The sequence below is a fragment of the Haliaeetus leucocephalus genome, unplaced genomic scaffold, assembly GCF_000737465.1.
Source record: "Haliaeetus leucocephalus isolate CR32 unplaced genomic scaffold, Haliaeetus_leucocephalus-4.0 Scaffold306, whole genome shotgun sequence".
Lineage (NCBI taxonomy): Eukaryota > Metazoa > Chordata > Aves > Accipitriformes > Accipitridae > Haliaeetus > Haliaeetus leucocephalus.
The window spans coordinates 6,422,358-6,437,880 of NW_010972742.1; the positions used below are offsets into that span (position 1 = coordinate 6,422,358).

The window sequence follows — 15,523 nt, forward strand, 5'->3', positions numbered from 1 at the left end:
TGGATGGCACCTAATAAGGGCTTCCAGGAGCTCTCCATTGCAATGACAACACTGAAATAGAACAGGAACAGTAGCCACACCAGCAAGTCTAGCAGCGCGGGGATGCGAGAGACCAGAACAATCACAGCAGGCTCACTAACACTGGAAGCCAGCTGGGAGACAGCACAGGCCAGGAGATAAGTATTGGGAAGGGAACCAGGTCAGCTGGTTCTTACTTTCCATTCTCCAAGTGACTTCCTGAATAACTCTGGATGTCACTTGATCTTTTTGTTCACGCTCGGAAGTACAAATCATCAGCATCGGTCCATTCAAGATTTCTTATTAAACCTGATATCATGAAACAGGGATGAAGCCAAAACTCTCTGAAAGAGCCGAGTGGAACAAAGGTGCTCATGCGCAGCTGTTTAATCCCTTCTCTAGATCCCAGCCTAAATGCCTCCATGGTTGAGAGATTCCCTGCTGATCTCAGGGGAGCCCCTTGTTTGTAACAGTGACCACCAGACTAAAACCTCTTGCCTGGAAGATTACAAACGCTAGCCAAACAACAGCTGGAACACTTTGAGCCTCCAGTGTGCTCTGTGCAGAAACAAGGCAGAGAGCAGAAACCCTGTACCTAACGACAGTTGCTTTGTTTGTTTTAATCTGGTCAATGAGTCATCATTACATCGACTGGCTCTCTACAATTATTCATCACAGAGACCAGCGCTTACAAAACTGTTAAAAGCTGGTACAGATTTCCACTACCCTCTCCCCCCCGCCCCAAAAAAAAAGTCTGCTCGACCTCCCCCCATCCCAGAGAAAGACGAACAGCCAGCTGAGATGAATGTGGCCCTGTCAGGATGTTTGCACGGTTTTTACTGTGAGAACACCAGCAAGCGGTAGGCGTGGGACTCCTGAAAAGCATGCATTCGCATGCAAGGGTGACAAGGGGAAAGCAGTGGATTTTTCCGTGTGTGGGTGAGTGGACATTTTACAAGGAGCCTGTGAGTACAATGATGTCAGGAGATCGAGAGAAACTCAGGCTAACATGAAGGACAAGGTGCAAAGGCAATGAGACACACCAGAGCATGAACGTGCCTGATCTCTCTGCGGACTCTTGGAGCAAAATTTTATACATTTTGCTAAAGGAAGCATGCAGAGTTGCTTGGAAGAAGGCTGATGAGGGAAAGGCTTTCCTTTCTGTCTGTTCTCTGTTTCCTCTACTCATTTTAGTACTTCTCCCACCTGCTTTTATTTTGCTTTTTGCTTAAGTCAGCACAGACCCCCTTCTCCTATGCAGCTCTCACAGTTTTCACCTTGTATTCAGCCCTACCTGCAAACACTTCTTCCTCCTGGCCAAGCTCTCAAATCTACATGGTCTCCTTGCTCCTCAAACATGTCTTCATCTGATCTGTTACTGCCTTAACTCTGTACCACCACCAAGGACAAAAAGCTTTCCATACAAAAGTGCACTTGCATTATACAAACCAGGATGGTACAAGGGTTGGAGAGAATCACAGTGAAAAGAGGCAAATATGATGAGACTGGTGGGAGCACAGAGCAGTAGATGTAACAGAGTGAGCACAGACACCTGGGAAGCTGCAATCATGATGGGGAATTAAAAAGTACATTCAGGGAAGAGGCTGGCCAGAGGGGAAGGTGTTGCAGAAGAGAATCTGAGAAGTGTAAGATCCGAGGGAGCATGGAGACAGTGTGAAAAAGAACAAAAATGCTTGTGAAGTGGGCAGAGCATGGAAGAAAGGATGAGAACAGTATTTGTATCTTCAGTTTTCTTCCTGCTTGAGAAAAGAGACATGGAAAGGTTTGTTCGATCTCCCCGTTTAGTTCCTATCAGAAGATAGGAAGGGACCCAGCCAAAAGTCAGATGTTTTGTTTCCAGTTTCATTCAACAAGGTCTGCATAATAGACGAGGAAAAACTTTACCGGCCTACCCATCTTGCCCCTCTTCCCAGGAACTCCAGGGATCCCCTGCAAGGAAAACACACAGAGAAAAAAAAATAATAGGTCTGGTTGAGAAAGCAAACAGCCAACCAACAATAGAAAACAAAACTAGAAGAGAAAGGGGAATGCAAAACAGGCTAATGACTGCGGCATTGTTCAGGAATCAAAATGTCAGCTACTTGCAGTCAGCTGCGAGAGCAGAAGACAATTAACCTTCACCCACTAACTACAGCCTTCCCTGAGGACACATGCAGGCAGCATCCACACCCAGGGCAACAGGCTGAAGCTGTGCTTAGCAGGAGCAGTCATTAAGCTACTTGTCTGGAACCAAATGAAGGCCACCGCCAAGGCACTCACTGGAGAACTTCTGTTTATGTTTCTTATTTAGTTATACAAGCATTAAATCAGCAACTCTAGAGTGCAGGGTAGTCCCCTTCCAGGCAGGCACACACACACACACACTCACTCCCACATGCTCCTGGGGCCTCTCTTGTTTCTGGAGCTTGCATTTGAGGGAGAAAAAGCTGGAATAAAACAGTCTTCATCTTACAGCAACCTTCCTTAGGCGCTCTTGCAGTGGGAAGAGGGGGTCCTTGGATGGGTAGAGATCAGGCAGGTGGGGACACATGGGGAGAAGAGCAAAAAAGCAAGGGATGTCCTGCAAAGCTCTGAACACATGGGTTTGGAGAAGGCATGATGAAAAGGTTGGGGGGAAGGGAGGACACATGGCAACAGCAGCCACAGCTGCCCCTTCACAGGCCCCAGTCTTGACTGCCCAACTCGAGGCAACTGGAACCAAAGCCACTGTCAGAAAGCCCAAGGCACTGTCCCTTCCAAGAGCCAGGCTCTTTCCAGGCACCTCCAGTTGGACACTCAAAATGCTGGGATGCTGTGGCTAGGATGTCAGTCCTGTGGGAGCAGGGAATTTCCACGTACATTCGACCCCCCACCTCATCCTACTAAGATGAACTAGTAAGGGGGAGGAGGAAGGCAGGTTTTTAAGTGAAGGAAAAGATACAAAAACTCTCTACTCAACAGTGAGGTCTGAGGACCCTGTCTGAAGCCTAGGTTCTCCTGAGCTGAATGTCAACACTGTACAGGGACACAAGTCTTCACACAAAGGTAGGAGCAAGCTAAAGAAGGCATGGTTAAATGTTAGGCATGCTCGCCTCTTTCCTCAGGAACAAGGGACAGAGGAGGTTACAAGAGGCTCTGATGAACTGTATTCAAGTAAAACACCAACATTTTCTTCACAAAATACTCACTCGTTCTCCATCAGCCCCTGGTAGCCCAAACAATCCTGGGAGACCAATATATCCCTAAAGAAAAGAGAAAACAAGTAGTCAAATACATTTCTCCATTAGCAACCAGTCAGTCTGTCTTTCCTGAACAGCAGAACATCCTCCAGCGTTGGTCAATGGCAGCCGTGATGAAATAAACCTTGAGGCAAGTGTATATGCCCATGGACTGCATGGTGCTGGCTTCCACGATGTAGTCCAAGGGCACATACCCTCACACCAGGGATCATGAGGACTCCAGGCAGGAAGAGGCCAGCAACAAGAAACCTTACCTGGGCTGGCTCTAAGTGTACCTGAGGGAAACGGAGCTTGGTTCAAGGTTAGCAAGAGTGATAGCAAAAGTAATCTGCATGCCTGCACCTCCTTTCACCTCTCCAAGGGCTCTTTCCCTGCCTTTGGCACTCATTCCCAACCGTGTTGTGAAAACGCCCTGTGATACCAAGCCCTTTCTGCTTATCTTATGTCCCATGGTAGTCGCACACTGCAGGCCTTTCTCACGCGAACAACACCTTTTCCTGGCATGCAAGGCTGCCGACTGCCCCGCTGCTGAGAGGAGCAAATTGGTAATGGTTGTGCCTAAAGCCTTTCCCTGCAAACTCTGTTGCACCACCAAGATCTTCTGCAAACGCTTTGTCAACCCAATCACCAAGGGCCCTGCCTAGGCAGGGAGAGGCTGAGCGTGACAGTTCAGACTCTTTGGATCGGTGTACGAGGCTCAACTTGTACATGCATACAGATCCTCTGACACCCAACTGTAAAGAAGCCTCCTTTGCACTAATGTGTTTCACATAAAATCCGCTCCTTTCACACCGATCAGCAGGCGTCGTGTTTTCAAGTATGCCGCGTGTCTCTACTGCCTTGGGATCCCGCTCAGACAAGACACGCTGCATAAAATGCTACATTTCCCTTCTCTTGCAACAATTGAAGCCTTGTGTTTAATCCTCTGGGCTCAGCAGTTAGTACAAAGTTACCTTGTGTGCTGGTCCTTTGCAAAGGACTAATTTGTGCCAAACATGCAGAATCAAGAGGAAGTGAATTTCAGCGGGGAGCCCCCTCAGTGGCACCTCACTGTTACAAGAGCCGAGTGTTAACACTGATTTTCTCTCATCTTTCTTTCTCCATCATCACTAAATCTCTTACTGTCAACCCCACCAAACTTTTTCACCAGTCCATCGCTTCTCCTTTAGGGATAATACCTAGCTGGGAAATACAGCTACATTAAAACGATGTTGTCTGCCTTTGCCTCCTGAATCGCAAGACAAACCATGTTACTCCTGACCTACTTCCTGCAGAACTAAAAAATAGAGGTGGGGGACGGAGAAGAGTCCACAGTTAGCTCCCTCAATCCACAATATCTCACCTTAGTACCCAATTCTGATTGACTGCAGTTGAACTGAGAAATGGCTTTCTTTGGTAGCTATAAATATTTCAGCACTCTGCACTCAGGGGTGCAAAGTGGAAAATAATTTTCAAGTCTTACATTCTGCGCATCTACCATGTGATAATTACATGAGGTCCTGGTTAGGCCAGTGAAACAGATGCACCAGGGAAAACTTCCTCACTTGCAGAAGTGAGGTGAGCAAGCTGTGCTATCTCAGATCTTACTCTCTTCTGCAGGACATTGAACATGCCATCTCCCTTCCCAGCTCAGGAATACAGCTAGCTACAGGGTCAGCATTTCTTTATTCCTTGCAGTTTTCCTAGTGATGAAAGCCAGCTGGTTTAATTTACTGCATACAGAGAAAGTATCACATGTTAGAGAAACGGGGGATTTTATTGGCTCTGAATCTCATTGTGAATTTATAATTGCAGGAAAAGAACAAAATGTGATTAAGGAGAGCCTTTGCAGTGAGAATGAACCCCCAGCAATTCAATTTGGTGAGCAAAACCAGGCAGAAGAGAAATATTAATGTTTGTATTTGCACATGGCTTCAAGATGCTGGCTTGCTATTCTGCATAATGATATAAATCACTCCCAAACCCAGGACTATACCCAAAAGAGCCCATATTGAGCATGGTCGAAGACCGCTGAACCACACTTATTGAAACTAAAGAGGCCTTTGGGAGATGGGGCTTGCAGAAAGTTCAGACTTTGGTCTTTGGTAGGAATTTGTATGCCATTCTTTCCTCTCCTGCAATGTGAGCTCTGAAGGGGTTGACTTTGTATCATCAACACTATTGGTGAACTTTGATCTTGGTACATTCCACGTTTAATTTAAAAAATTTAGCAGTGCTTCAGTAAACAAGGAGTGCACAGTTCAAATCCCCTGAATCCAACAAATTAAAGCAACTAGTCTCAGGATTGCAAAATTAAGCATAAAGTTTCCTGCGAAGCCTTTGGTAAAAACAAGTAGAGAAAAGAAAAATGAAAGGCTGCTTACCCGACTGCCTTTTGGACCAGTTTCCCCTATGGGCCCAGGTAAACCCTAGAACAGAAGGGAAAAAACAAAGACAAATGTGGACAGGCTTTAACTTAACCTAATGAGCAGTGCCAAATCCCCAGCACTGTCCCTGCGTGGTTCTGCTTTCAGTGCTGAGTCCAAGGCGTATCAACAAAGGAGAACAAAGGACAAAATGATACAAATAACAAATGTCTCATTGTTGGGGAGCTGGGACTCTGCAGAACCTGAGACTGCTGCACATCGTGAGCCTTGCCCGGGGCTGAAGTAGAGATTTCTGATCATAAAGACCAAAAAGGCTAATGCAGCAGGGTGCACAGAGGTTGTGTTACAATTCAGATGCAATGTACAGTGACGCTCTGTACCCAAGAGCTCTCAAGTCATTTTCCTGCCTAACTGAACACATGCATAGCAAATGACAAACATATTTCAATACCTGTTTAGGGAACACAGGCGGGCCTGATGCAGTGAGAAAGCCTCTCTAATTTCTACAGCCTAGAAAGTCACTTAGCAGTGCAGGTACTGCAATATCTCTAACCCTTTGCAGCATTAACAGCTATGGCAGGAACTGAAAATATATTCCCCATGCTACTTCTATGCCTATTGCTGCTCACTTAAAGTACTGTGAAAAAGAGCCCTGTAAAAATGCGTAATGAATTTTCATGTTTATTGTCTTCTAGCAAGTTTCCAGATCAATTTTTTCTAGTTCCAAATGTTGTTGGGCTTTTTTGGAAGGGGGGGGGAGGGAGGCTAAATCTGTATTTTCTTTAGCTGGTAGCACTGCACACTCAGCCTGGGATCTGAAAGTCAGGTTGTGCTCCTTCCTGGCTTGTGCATCATTGCCAAAGATTTCAGCCATTGGGGTGAAGTTAACAATTCTGCCTATGATGCGCAAATCAAAACAGAGCCAAGCTCTCTCTCCCATAGCGCTGCAGAGCCAGCACAGCTGACAGGAGTAACAAGTAGTAAAATCTCAGTAAAGTAAACAGCCCTGATGCTGGATACACACAGCATTCAGATATGCTGAAAAAAGCTGCCTTAAAAAAAAAAAGTCGCTTTCCTGACCCAAACCACATTTTAAGAAAGCACTTTTGTTCTTGGTATGTCAAACGCAAAGATTTCACCCTGCTTATCTGATGGGCAGAACACTGCTGTGAATTGCTAAACAGCATGCATTAACCTTGTATGTCCAAAATAGCTCGGACCTTTTCTATTAGTCATCTAACACACAGTCACACCTAGGACATTATTTGGCATGCAAATGTCTAAAAGCTTTTCAGAGTATGAATGGAGTATTTAGTCAGGTGTGTAAAGCTCTCGTCCAGTTCTACCATCTGCACTCTCCAGCATGTTAAGCAAGGTATCAATTTAATTTTCAATTAAAAATGGATCCTACATTATTAATATTTACCAATATCATACATTTATTGATACTGATTATTACCTGAGGGCAGAGGGATGCAGACTTGTTCTGCACATCTAGTTCATATTTAGTCCAATAACCTGCACATCTGGGTAAAAACTCACATATGAACTCACGACAAGTCTGAAAGACTCATGACAGACTGCTTGGGGTCTTTGACATCCATCTAGCCTCTTTGCTATGTACTTAAAGATAAATGTGGTGGAATCCGACATTAATGTGTCCACTATAGAAAACCATGACGAACTCTGTAAATGTTACAGGGCCATGTCTTCTGCCCTCCAACAGATTCCATTTAGGGTCTTACAAATTCTTCCTCTTGTTTTTCTTCCTACTACTCAGCATCTTACATCAGTAAGACAATAAAGTGTCCAATCTCGACCCATTTTCCTTTGCACGCTCCTCCTAAAGTTGCCTTTGTGCATTTTTTCAGGATGAAAACAAAGACTTGGTTTTCTTTCATCATCTTTTTTTCAGCAGCAAATATGATTTTTACATATATTTATGGTCCATGGATAATTTTATATATAGGTATATATATGATTATGGTAGTGAATTTTACTAGTGAGAGTTCATCTAATCTTTTCTTTCAGTAACACACCTTTTTCTGTCCCAGGTTTCTAACCTGTTCAACATTAGATGTAAAATGTGCCTAAAAGTGAAGGGTTAGCAGCTTACAGGTATGTTTCTCTGTTCTGCTGTTTTGGGTTTTTTAACCTGTTGTTATACTGAAGCAAAAACGTGTCAGATTTTGCTATAGAAATTCAGGTTTTATCTATCATAGGCATAAAATACTTTCTAACAACCTTAGTGTCCCCCAGAGTTGAAAGACCGTGTCATTGATACAGCATCTTGGGGATGGAAGAAGGAAAATATTCAGATGTATTCTAGAGGTCTGCACTGTCTTTAGTAGGGCATGTATTTAGCAGGGCATATATTTAGCTACCTGCACACCCAAATCCCTAGTCTGTGCACAGCACGATGAGATTTACTGCACCTGCCTGCCAGGATAACCTTTGGCACCTGGGCTTCCATCTGGTCCTCGTTCGCCCTTTGGAAAGAGAAAAGAAAAGGCACAGAATGTAAGGTGAATGTCACACTTAGGAAGCCTTTTTAGCTGCTTCGTTCTTTGAGCTGGGGGGAAAGGAGGGTGGAATGGATTAACCTGATGCAAATTTATAGAAAGGAAGAAAATATTAAGGGTATACAGTGGAATACATTAATGAGGGGGGAAAACACACAGAAGCCAAGTCAATAGGATCCAAGCAAGTGTTGCTACTTCTCCTTCTCCCTCCATCTGCAGTGAAAACAGCAGATAGTTTGAAACAAGGAGGCTAAGAGAAGGTGTAAGGCTGCATCTATATCTGGCATATGGAACTGTTTTACTGGTGGGGAAGCACTGCCAAAATTCTTCAAAACTAAATGGATTCATGTATAATATCCTTTAACATCATTGCTAACAGGGCCTGCTATTCATTACCTTTTTTTTCTGAACTGCAAACATCAGACTTAACCAAATAAAGAAGGGGGAGAAAAGGGGAGAGGGGGAATGGGCTTTGGGAGGGGAATTACATGTTAGTACTTAATATGATGTGGTTGGTAAACTCCAGGTGAAATTAATATAAAAGGAAAAATAAAGGGGGAGTAGGGTAAACTGGTATTTCTTCCCCCACGTAAACTTAACATGGTTGAGCAATAAAAATTTAGAAACTCCAAGGCAGTCTCTTCCCACCAACCTGCTGGTTCTCGGTCAGTGTATGTGCACAGCTGCCAGCAGTACGAGAGTTCATTGCGCATCCCCTGTGTGTACCAAGCTGCCCCTGGAAGGAGCTGGCTGTCCACACTTAGCAGGCTGTGCGGCATCCAAACTAGCATCAGAGTCAGCAATTCCATCCCTCTTTAAAGTTCAGTGTTGGAAACTGGGAAGACTCACCTGGTCTCCAGGGTGACCTGGTGGTCCAGGGTAGCCTTTATATCCCTGTTGAAACAGGATGGAAGAGATGAATAAGCAGAAAAAATAAAAAAAAAAAGAATAATAAAGTGATGTGGTTTGGGTTTGAATTTCTCTTTGCAGGTGGAAGTAAAGTTCTGAGGAGAAGCAGGTTTTTAGATATGGGATAGCACTACACAATCATGCAAACTTGCTGTTTGCACTGGCATCACCCAAACCCTGCCGATGGCCCCAGGCTCTGCTACAACGTGGTGTGGCAGCAGCAGCCTGCACCTGCTGGGGTCTGGCCTCGTGGTTACTCAAGAAGGATTTGCTCCATGAACAGACTTAGAGTTGTATCTACACTCAGATCTATCTATTTGTAATCTACACTTTTAGCAAAGGCTATCCTTAATCCTTAGGAAACCACAGGCTTGTAGGGTGAAATGTTTGCTTTGGGCAAGTTGGGGGACTACGCAACACAACTCACTCGCATTTCAGAGCACTCATTTTCACTTTAGGACTTGAAATGCCATAGGAAACACCAAAATAACCATTTGCTGTCACAGAAAACTTCAATTTTGCTTCTAGATTGAATTTGTCTAGTTTCCAGTTTTTCTAATCTAATTATTAGAAGGTATGACAAGATTCAGAGTCCTTCATTATGAAGCTACCTAAAGTGGTGAGCAAGCTGCCTCTTAACCTGCTCAATTAATTAGAATGAGTTTCTTAATCCAGCTTGCTAGCTGGCAAGCGTTACAGCCTTCAAGTCATTCTCGCAGGTCTTTCATAAACCTGCTTCAGTTTTTCAGGTTGGTTTTTTTTTTTTTTTTGAGTTGCAGACACTGGAGCGGGACAAAGGTAGCCTGTTCAACTGCACACTGATCAGTGTGTATTTTAAGAGAGTTTGCTTTCTCCAGGATTTACCTGGCGGTCTCTTCAAACACTGAGTAAATTCTGCAAGCGATAGACACTTCAGATTTTTTTTTGCCCTCTCCTTTATTATCTTGCTTCAGCTATTTAAAACAAACTAATTTCCATCAAGTGGAGTCAGAGCAGATTAGGAGATTAAATTCAGTTACAGAGACGACTGTTTAGCTGGGCTACTAGCAAGACTAAAAAAAAGGCAGAAAATATAACTTGAAACAAACGGAGAGAGAAAATAAACAAGAAATGATCCTTGCACAAATACTACCGAAATAACAAAATGCTCTCAGGGTGGGTTACAACTGCTAATTGTAACTCAGACTCTGCCACTCACCCTGTTCCCAGCAGGGCTCCCGGCACACATTGCCTGGCTGCGAAACCCACAGGGGAGCATCCCCCTGCTCTGAAGCCATAACCAAACCCTGGTTTGGCCGAGGACTTGGCCTTTTGCTTTACTCACCCGATGAACCCAGGCCTGTTTCTGCTCCCAGGTCCACACCTCTGCTTAACAGCTTTTTTATTCTTCCCATGGGCTATTCTAGACCTGCAGCCTAAGCCTTTGCTGGCGGAGGTATGCAATGCTCTCAGCCATCCTGGCTACTACCCACTCCCCTTTGCATTCCTCCTTGCTCATTATTTCAGACATTTTGGCCTGGAAAAATGTTGATTCCCTTTTCACCAATTCTCTCCTGCTTGACCTTGCTGATGTATCATGGCCCGCTCTTCTGACTGAGCTGCACCTCCTGAGAAGGTGGTGGCTGACTTGAAAGTCCATTTGGCTACCAGCTGGCCCTTATTTGAACCCCTCGAAGGTCCTTTCTCCGAATGCTGCCAGTGCACTTCAGCCAGTGGCTCCTAATTGGAAGTGCCTCAGCAGCTCTTGGAGCAGGACCAGCAGATGGGACTCCCTGCACCTCTCCAGGAATCTGCCCCATGAAATCCTCTCCTGCTTATCCTCTCCTCAGCTCCTCCAGAGATGCTCAGCATCAGCAGAAAGGAGGAAGGAAGCTCCAACCCAGTTGGGCGTCTGGCCTGAAGGTGAAGGCACATTGTGAAGGTCCAGACCCACCTGGGTGTGGGAGGCCCAGAGCTGGTATCACACATCCCTGGAGCACAGACCAGCAGGTTGTTGTGCAGACAGAGAGCATCTATTCTGCCCCCCCCGCCCCCCTTCCAGAGAGAGCTGCCAACAGAAACAGCCTTGTGTTCAGCATCTCCAGACCTGCCCTGGGATTTAGCATGGAGCTCATGGGGTTTCCTCCTCGGGCCTCAGCCCACCTCTTCCAGCTACGGCCTGGAGCAGGAACTACCTTTGTCTCCAGACAGCTGGAGCACCTACTTCCACGCATACAAACACTTAGAGATGTTTCGCTCCCTCCACTGATAAGAAAGAGGTGCCTAGCTTGGCTGCTCTGAATCCTTCTGCTCTGGTTGGGTTCCTGCAGGACAGGCTTTTCAAGCCTGCAATGTCCACCCAGAGCAGGTGGTTAGATAACAGCCCCTTGAGATGCTCAAAGCACGTCCTGAGCGAAAGTCTGCACCAAATATTGCATTGCTATCTCTATAATGGTAAGTGAATGGCACTTAAGTTAAATATGTAGACACTCTGCTACTGTTGCATCCTATTAAATATCCTCCTCACTACATATATAATGAGCTCTAGGAAGCTTCATATGTGTGTTTCTTCATAGTATGCTGCAGTTATTTCTGTCTCAGGTTAATTATAGTGAGGAGAAAACAGAAGAGCTTGTGTATGTTAAAGTTGGCTGCAATATGAAAGTATTTACCTGCTAAAATCCCCTTCAAATAGTGCTAAAATGACAAGGCAGAGGGTATGAAAACAACTGCATTTGCTCTTTTATCCAAACACTTCCTGATGATTACAGGGTGCTCAACACAAAGGGCTGTGATTTAGAAAGGAAACTGCACTCCAGTGAAGGATTTAGTCATCTGTGATGATATTTATAATCCGCTCTCTCCTAGCTAAAAAGGATCATCCTGCACTTTGATAGGAAATGTGAAGAGTAAAGAAGCCAGCAAATAGATCGGCATGACAGGGTGTGTTTTGAAGCACTGACCAATTTCCAGCTCTGTCTTTACTCTCTGAGGGACTTTAATTAATCTTTTTCTCTCTCACTGCTGCCGTCTCCTACAATCTTGTACTTTGCTACAACCATTTTCTCCTCCACAGTATTTGAGGCTGGGAGCAATGATGCAGCACTCTGCTGAGATATATCCGCAAGGCAGCTGTAGTCTGCAGCCCCCAGCTGAAAGCCAAAGTCCACAGACACCTCGTAGGCACCCGAGGGAAGGGCAGAGGGGACAGCCGAGTCCTGCCACTGTTGCTGAGAACTACTGGTCAGCAAAAGCAACGTTTGCTCTGTGTGGAGAGGATGAGAATTACATCTGCTTCTTGAAAGGCAGTTTCATATACTCGCAGATGCGTGCAGGAAAAATGACTTTGGGGGTGCTCTGAGATCAGACTCTCCAATCCTACAAAGAGCAAAGGTCTGCATTCACAAGGCAGGCACTGTGGTATGAGCCGCACTATCCAAAACCATATGCTGCTGGTTGTGGCTCCAGCTCATGCTGCTGAGCCAGTTGTTTCATTTAGTGGGAAAAGTATTTTGTTTCCCCTGGTGAAATATTTTGCCTATTTGAAAGTTTCTACATGGTGTTTTCAGATCAAAGGCCTTAGAGTTCTTTTCACAGTCCCTCCATGGAGTGAGCAGGAGGGATGTCCATTTCCAAGGCTTTCTTGTTTTCTGGTAGCCAAGATGTGTTGCCCACCTTCAGCCAAACACCAGCATATTTTCACTGGGAAAAAGCCAGCAGGGAATCCAGATAAAAAAAGATTTTTTTCCAAACATTTCTCCAACAGCTGTAAATTTTTTCTTAATGCAGGATGCTAATAAAAGCCAGGTTACACCAAAAACACTGCCAGACTAGCGCTACTGGGAGGTGGTTTTTTTAAGCCGCACCAAAGGAAAAATTTCAGCATCCAACTTGCTCATTACTTGAAGAAACAGAAGCATACCCCTGCCTTCGCCCTGTCCTGGGGGAGCCGAGATCAGATGTGAAGGCCATGTGCTGGACTCAGGAATGTTTGTTCAATCTCCTATTCCTTCTCCACTTTTTCCACTATGAGTCCTTGTGCTCCTGACATTGCATTTTGCTGATCATAACCACAAGGTTTTGTTTTATGAGCTGTTATACCAGGAAAGTGGTATTCTTTGCACCCTCTTTGCTAGAACTTGTTTGAGACAGCAAAAGATTGGTAATTAATCACTCTATTGCTCCTAGCTCCACACAGCACCCCAAGCATGACCAGCCTTGGGAGTAGAAAAATTAACCCAGCCCCTACTTTTGGCAATTTGATTTCAATATAAAGTATACAACAAACAATCGTGGAGAGGGAGGGTTTCTTTCAGTCTCCTCCACAGCTTCTTTCTCTCCCCAGAGTCTTAAAGCATACCTGAGTAGGTGTTTGTGTGCAGCTAATTGGCCAGAGGAACAGTGTATCTTCAATGGCCGGTTGACTGATGAAATGATTGAAACAAGATGCTCCTTTTAACTGTTCAGCTTAGCTATGTCAATATTGGCTTGCTGGGAAGGGGAGTCGTGTCCACTGAGCACAACTGTCAAACAGCTCCCTGCAACAGGTCCAGCTTCCAAAAAACCAAACCAACCTACCAACACAGCCTGGAACTGGAAGGTCAACTGAAATGTCCTTGATGTATAAAAGGTGCAGATCGCTAAGGTACTGTGATGCAGACTTGCACATGTGAACATGAGCACATACACCGCTGCAACATGAAAGCAGGGACGGATCTTGTGCTGTATCGTTATGTAACCTTTTCTAGGCATAGGTTTGTTGTCGGTGATGTTAATGTTGTTGAAACATCAATATGGAAGTAAATAAAGCAAAACCTGACTAGTGCTGTCAATCTGCAGGCAAAGTAGAGCGAAGGCATACAGATATCTTGTTTGAAATGTGCTTTACCAGGTGAGACAGTCAAGGTTTCCTTGGAATGTCTAAACCTGTTCTGAATCCAACCTTTGGGTATTGATGCCAGTTGTAGATCCATTTAGTTAACACATTGGCTGAACCAGATCTAAATTCAGCTTGCTCATGAAGACCCAGTGTCAGGGTGCAGAGGAATGATGGGGATGATGCAGTGTAGTGGGACATAGAATACAAAGAAGGAACAGAAATCTGGATCCAGAATTTCATTTCATAGTCTTACATAGTCTTGCTGGTACAACCTTTAGGCAGTTGCTTCAGCCTATATCCCAGTGTATACACTTGTGAAATAGGCATAAGACTTTTTTGCTGGGTACTAGGACTTAATTAAATCTTTTAGGCAGAGTTAGAGGAGAAAATCTAAAAATAAAAATACTGATCTAATTCACTAGAAAAGAATACTCTTACCTTTCTACCAGGTGGTCCAGGGAACCCAGTCAAACCAGGTAAACCCATGTCTCCCTGTGGGAAGCAAGCAAGTTGAATTAGTTTTCAGCAACTTTTTCCCTATGCCTAGCGTACTGTTACTGAAATTACTTTGCCAACAGTAGCACCCAACTATTGATACTTCTGATTCAAATCACAACTCTTCAAAAACTGCCTGGATAAGAAACGTAGATTTAAACAACATCTCTATTAACTAGCTCATATAAATAATAAACTCAGTTAATTAATGGCAGCTGCTGCTAAAGTCCAGCTTTTTGCCAGCAGAATGAATGCTTTTTTTTTTTTCAATGATCTCATTCAGTCACATGCTTCATTTGCCTTTTGATAGGCATTTAAATCAGCAAGGCAAGAAAATTTTAGCTTTTAAATGCAATAAGAACAACAGGTACCTCCTGCCAATTCCTGTGATTGTGCTCACACTCTGCTACTGCACTGGCTCAGCCCACAGCTCCAGTTCAGATGGCGCTGATGGTATAATTATTTAACCTGCCTATATGACATGGATTGAACCTTTGCAGGCTGCTGGTGGGAGGTTTTTTTCAGCGGCCTGTACTTTCGAAAAGGGATTGCATCACATCCCAGCTGGCATGCCCAAATCATCATAGGAACAGAGAAGTGTGGTGCTGTGAGACTTATCTAACATCCAAGCCATTTGTACGAGCCCATTTTGGCCTCCTCTGATTAGTATCAAAAAACCCTTTAGAGTCTCTAACACCGTGCTGTGCCTGCTTACTGAAAATGCATTCGGAGTACCTAGCTTGAAAATTAGGCATCACTCCAAACTCCTGCTGGAAACTCCTTGTTTCTATTACTGCTACCAGAAATGAAGCCTTGTTAACATGAGCTAAAAGTTATCTGGATCTCTCCCTTTCTTACACTGAGCATGCTTGCAAGAAAACAGTTCCAGACTCTGCGGGTGAATGATTTCCATGTGATGCCACTCCAATGTAGTGTACAAGAAATTTCAAAAGGCATCTCGTGCTGTTAAGTTAAAAGAATTGTTTCAGACTTAGCCTTCTCAAGGTTTTCTAGTGTCATCCTCTACCTTGCATTTGTGTGGCTTGCTGTGTTTCATGGAGGCATCTGGTTTCAAATGAAGGGCCTAAGTTCTCCATGGCTGATGCTTTCTATTAG

At 44.5% G+C, this 15,523-nt stretch overlaps 1 protein-coding gene across 1 annotated transcript in view; it reads right to left on the reverse strand.

The window, feature by feature from the left end:
• The window catches only part of COL27A1 (collagen, type XXVII, alpha 1), a 165,584-nt gene that overhangs the window by 109,928 nt on the left and 40,133 nt on the right, over positions 1-15,523 (reverse strand). The window contains exons 7-12 of the mRNA XM_010571135.1: positions 14,351-14,404; positions 8,995-9,039; positions 8,059-8,112; positions 5,621-5,665; positions 3,207-3,260; positions 1,924-1,968 (exon numbers count right to left, since the gene is read on the reverse strand). Of these exons, the coding sequence (XP_010569437.1) occupies positions 1,924-1,968; positions 3,207-3,260; positions 5,621-5,665; positions 8,059-8,112; positions 8,995-9,039; positions 14,351-14,404 (297 nt within the window). The remainder of the gene's footprint in view (positions 1-1,923; positions 1,969-3,206; positions 3,261-5,620; positions 5,666-8,058; positions 8,113-8,994; positions 9,040-14,350; positions 14,405-15,523) is intronic.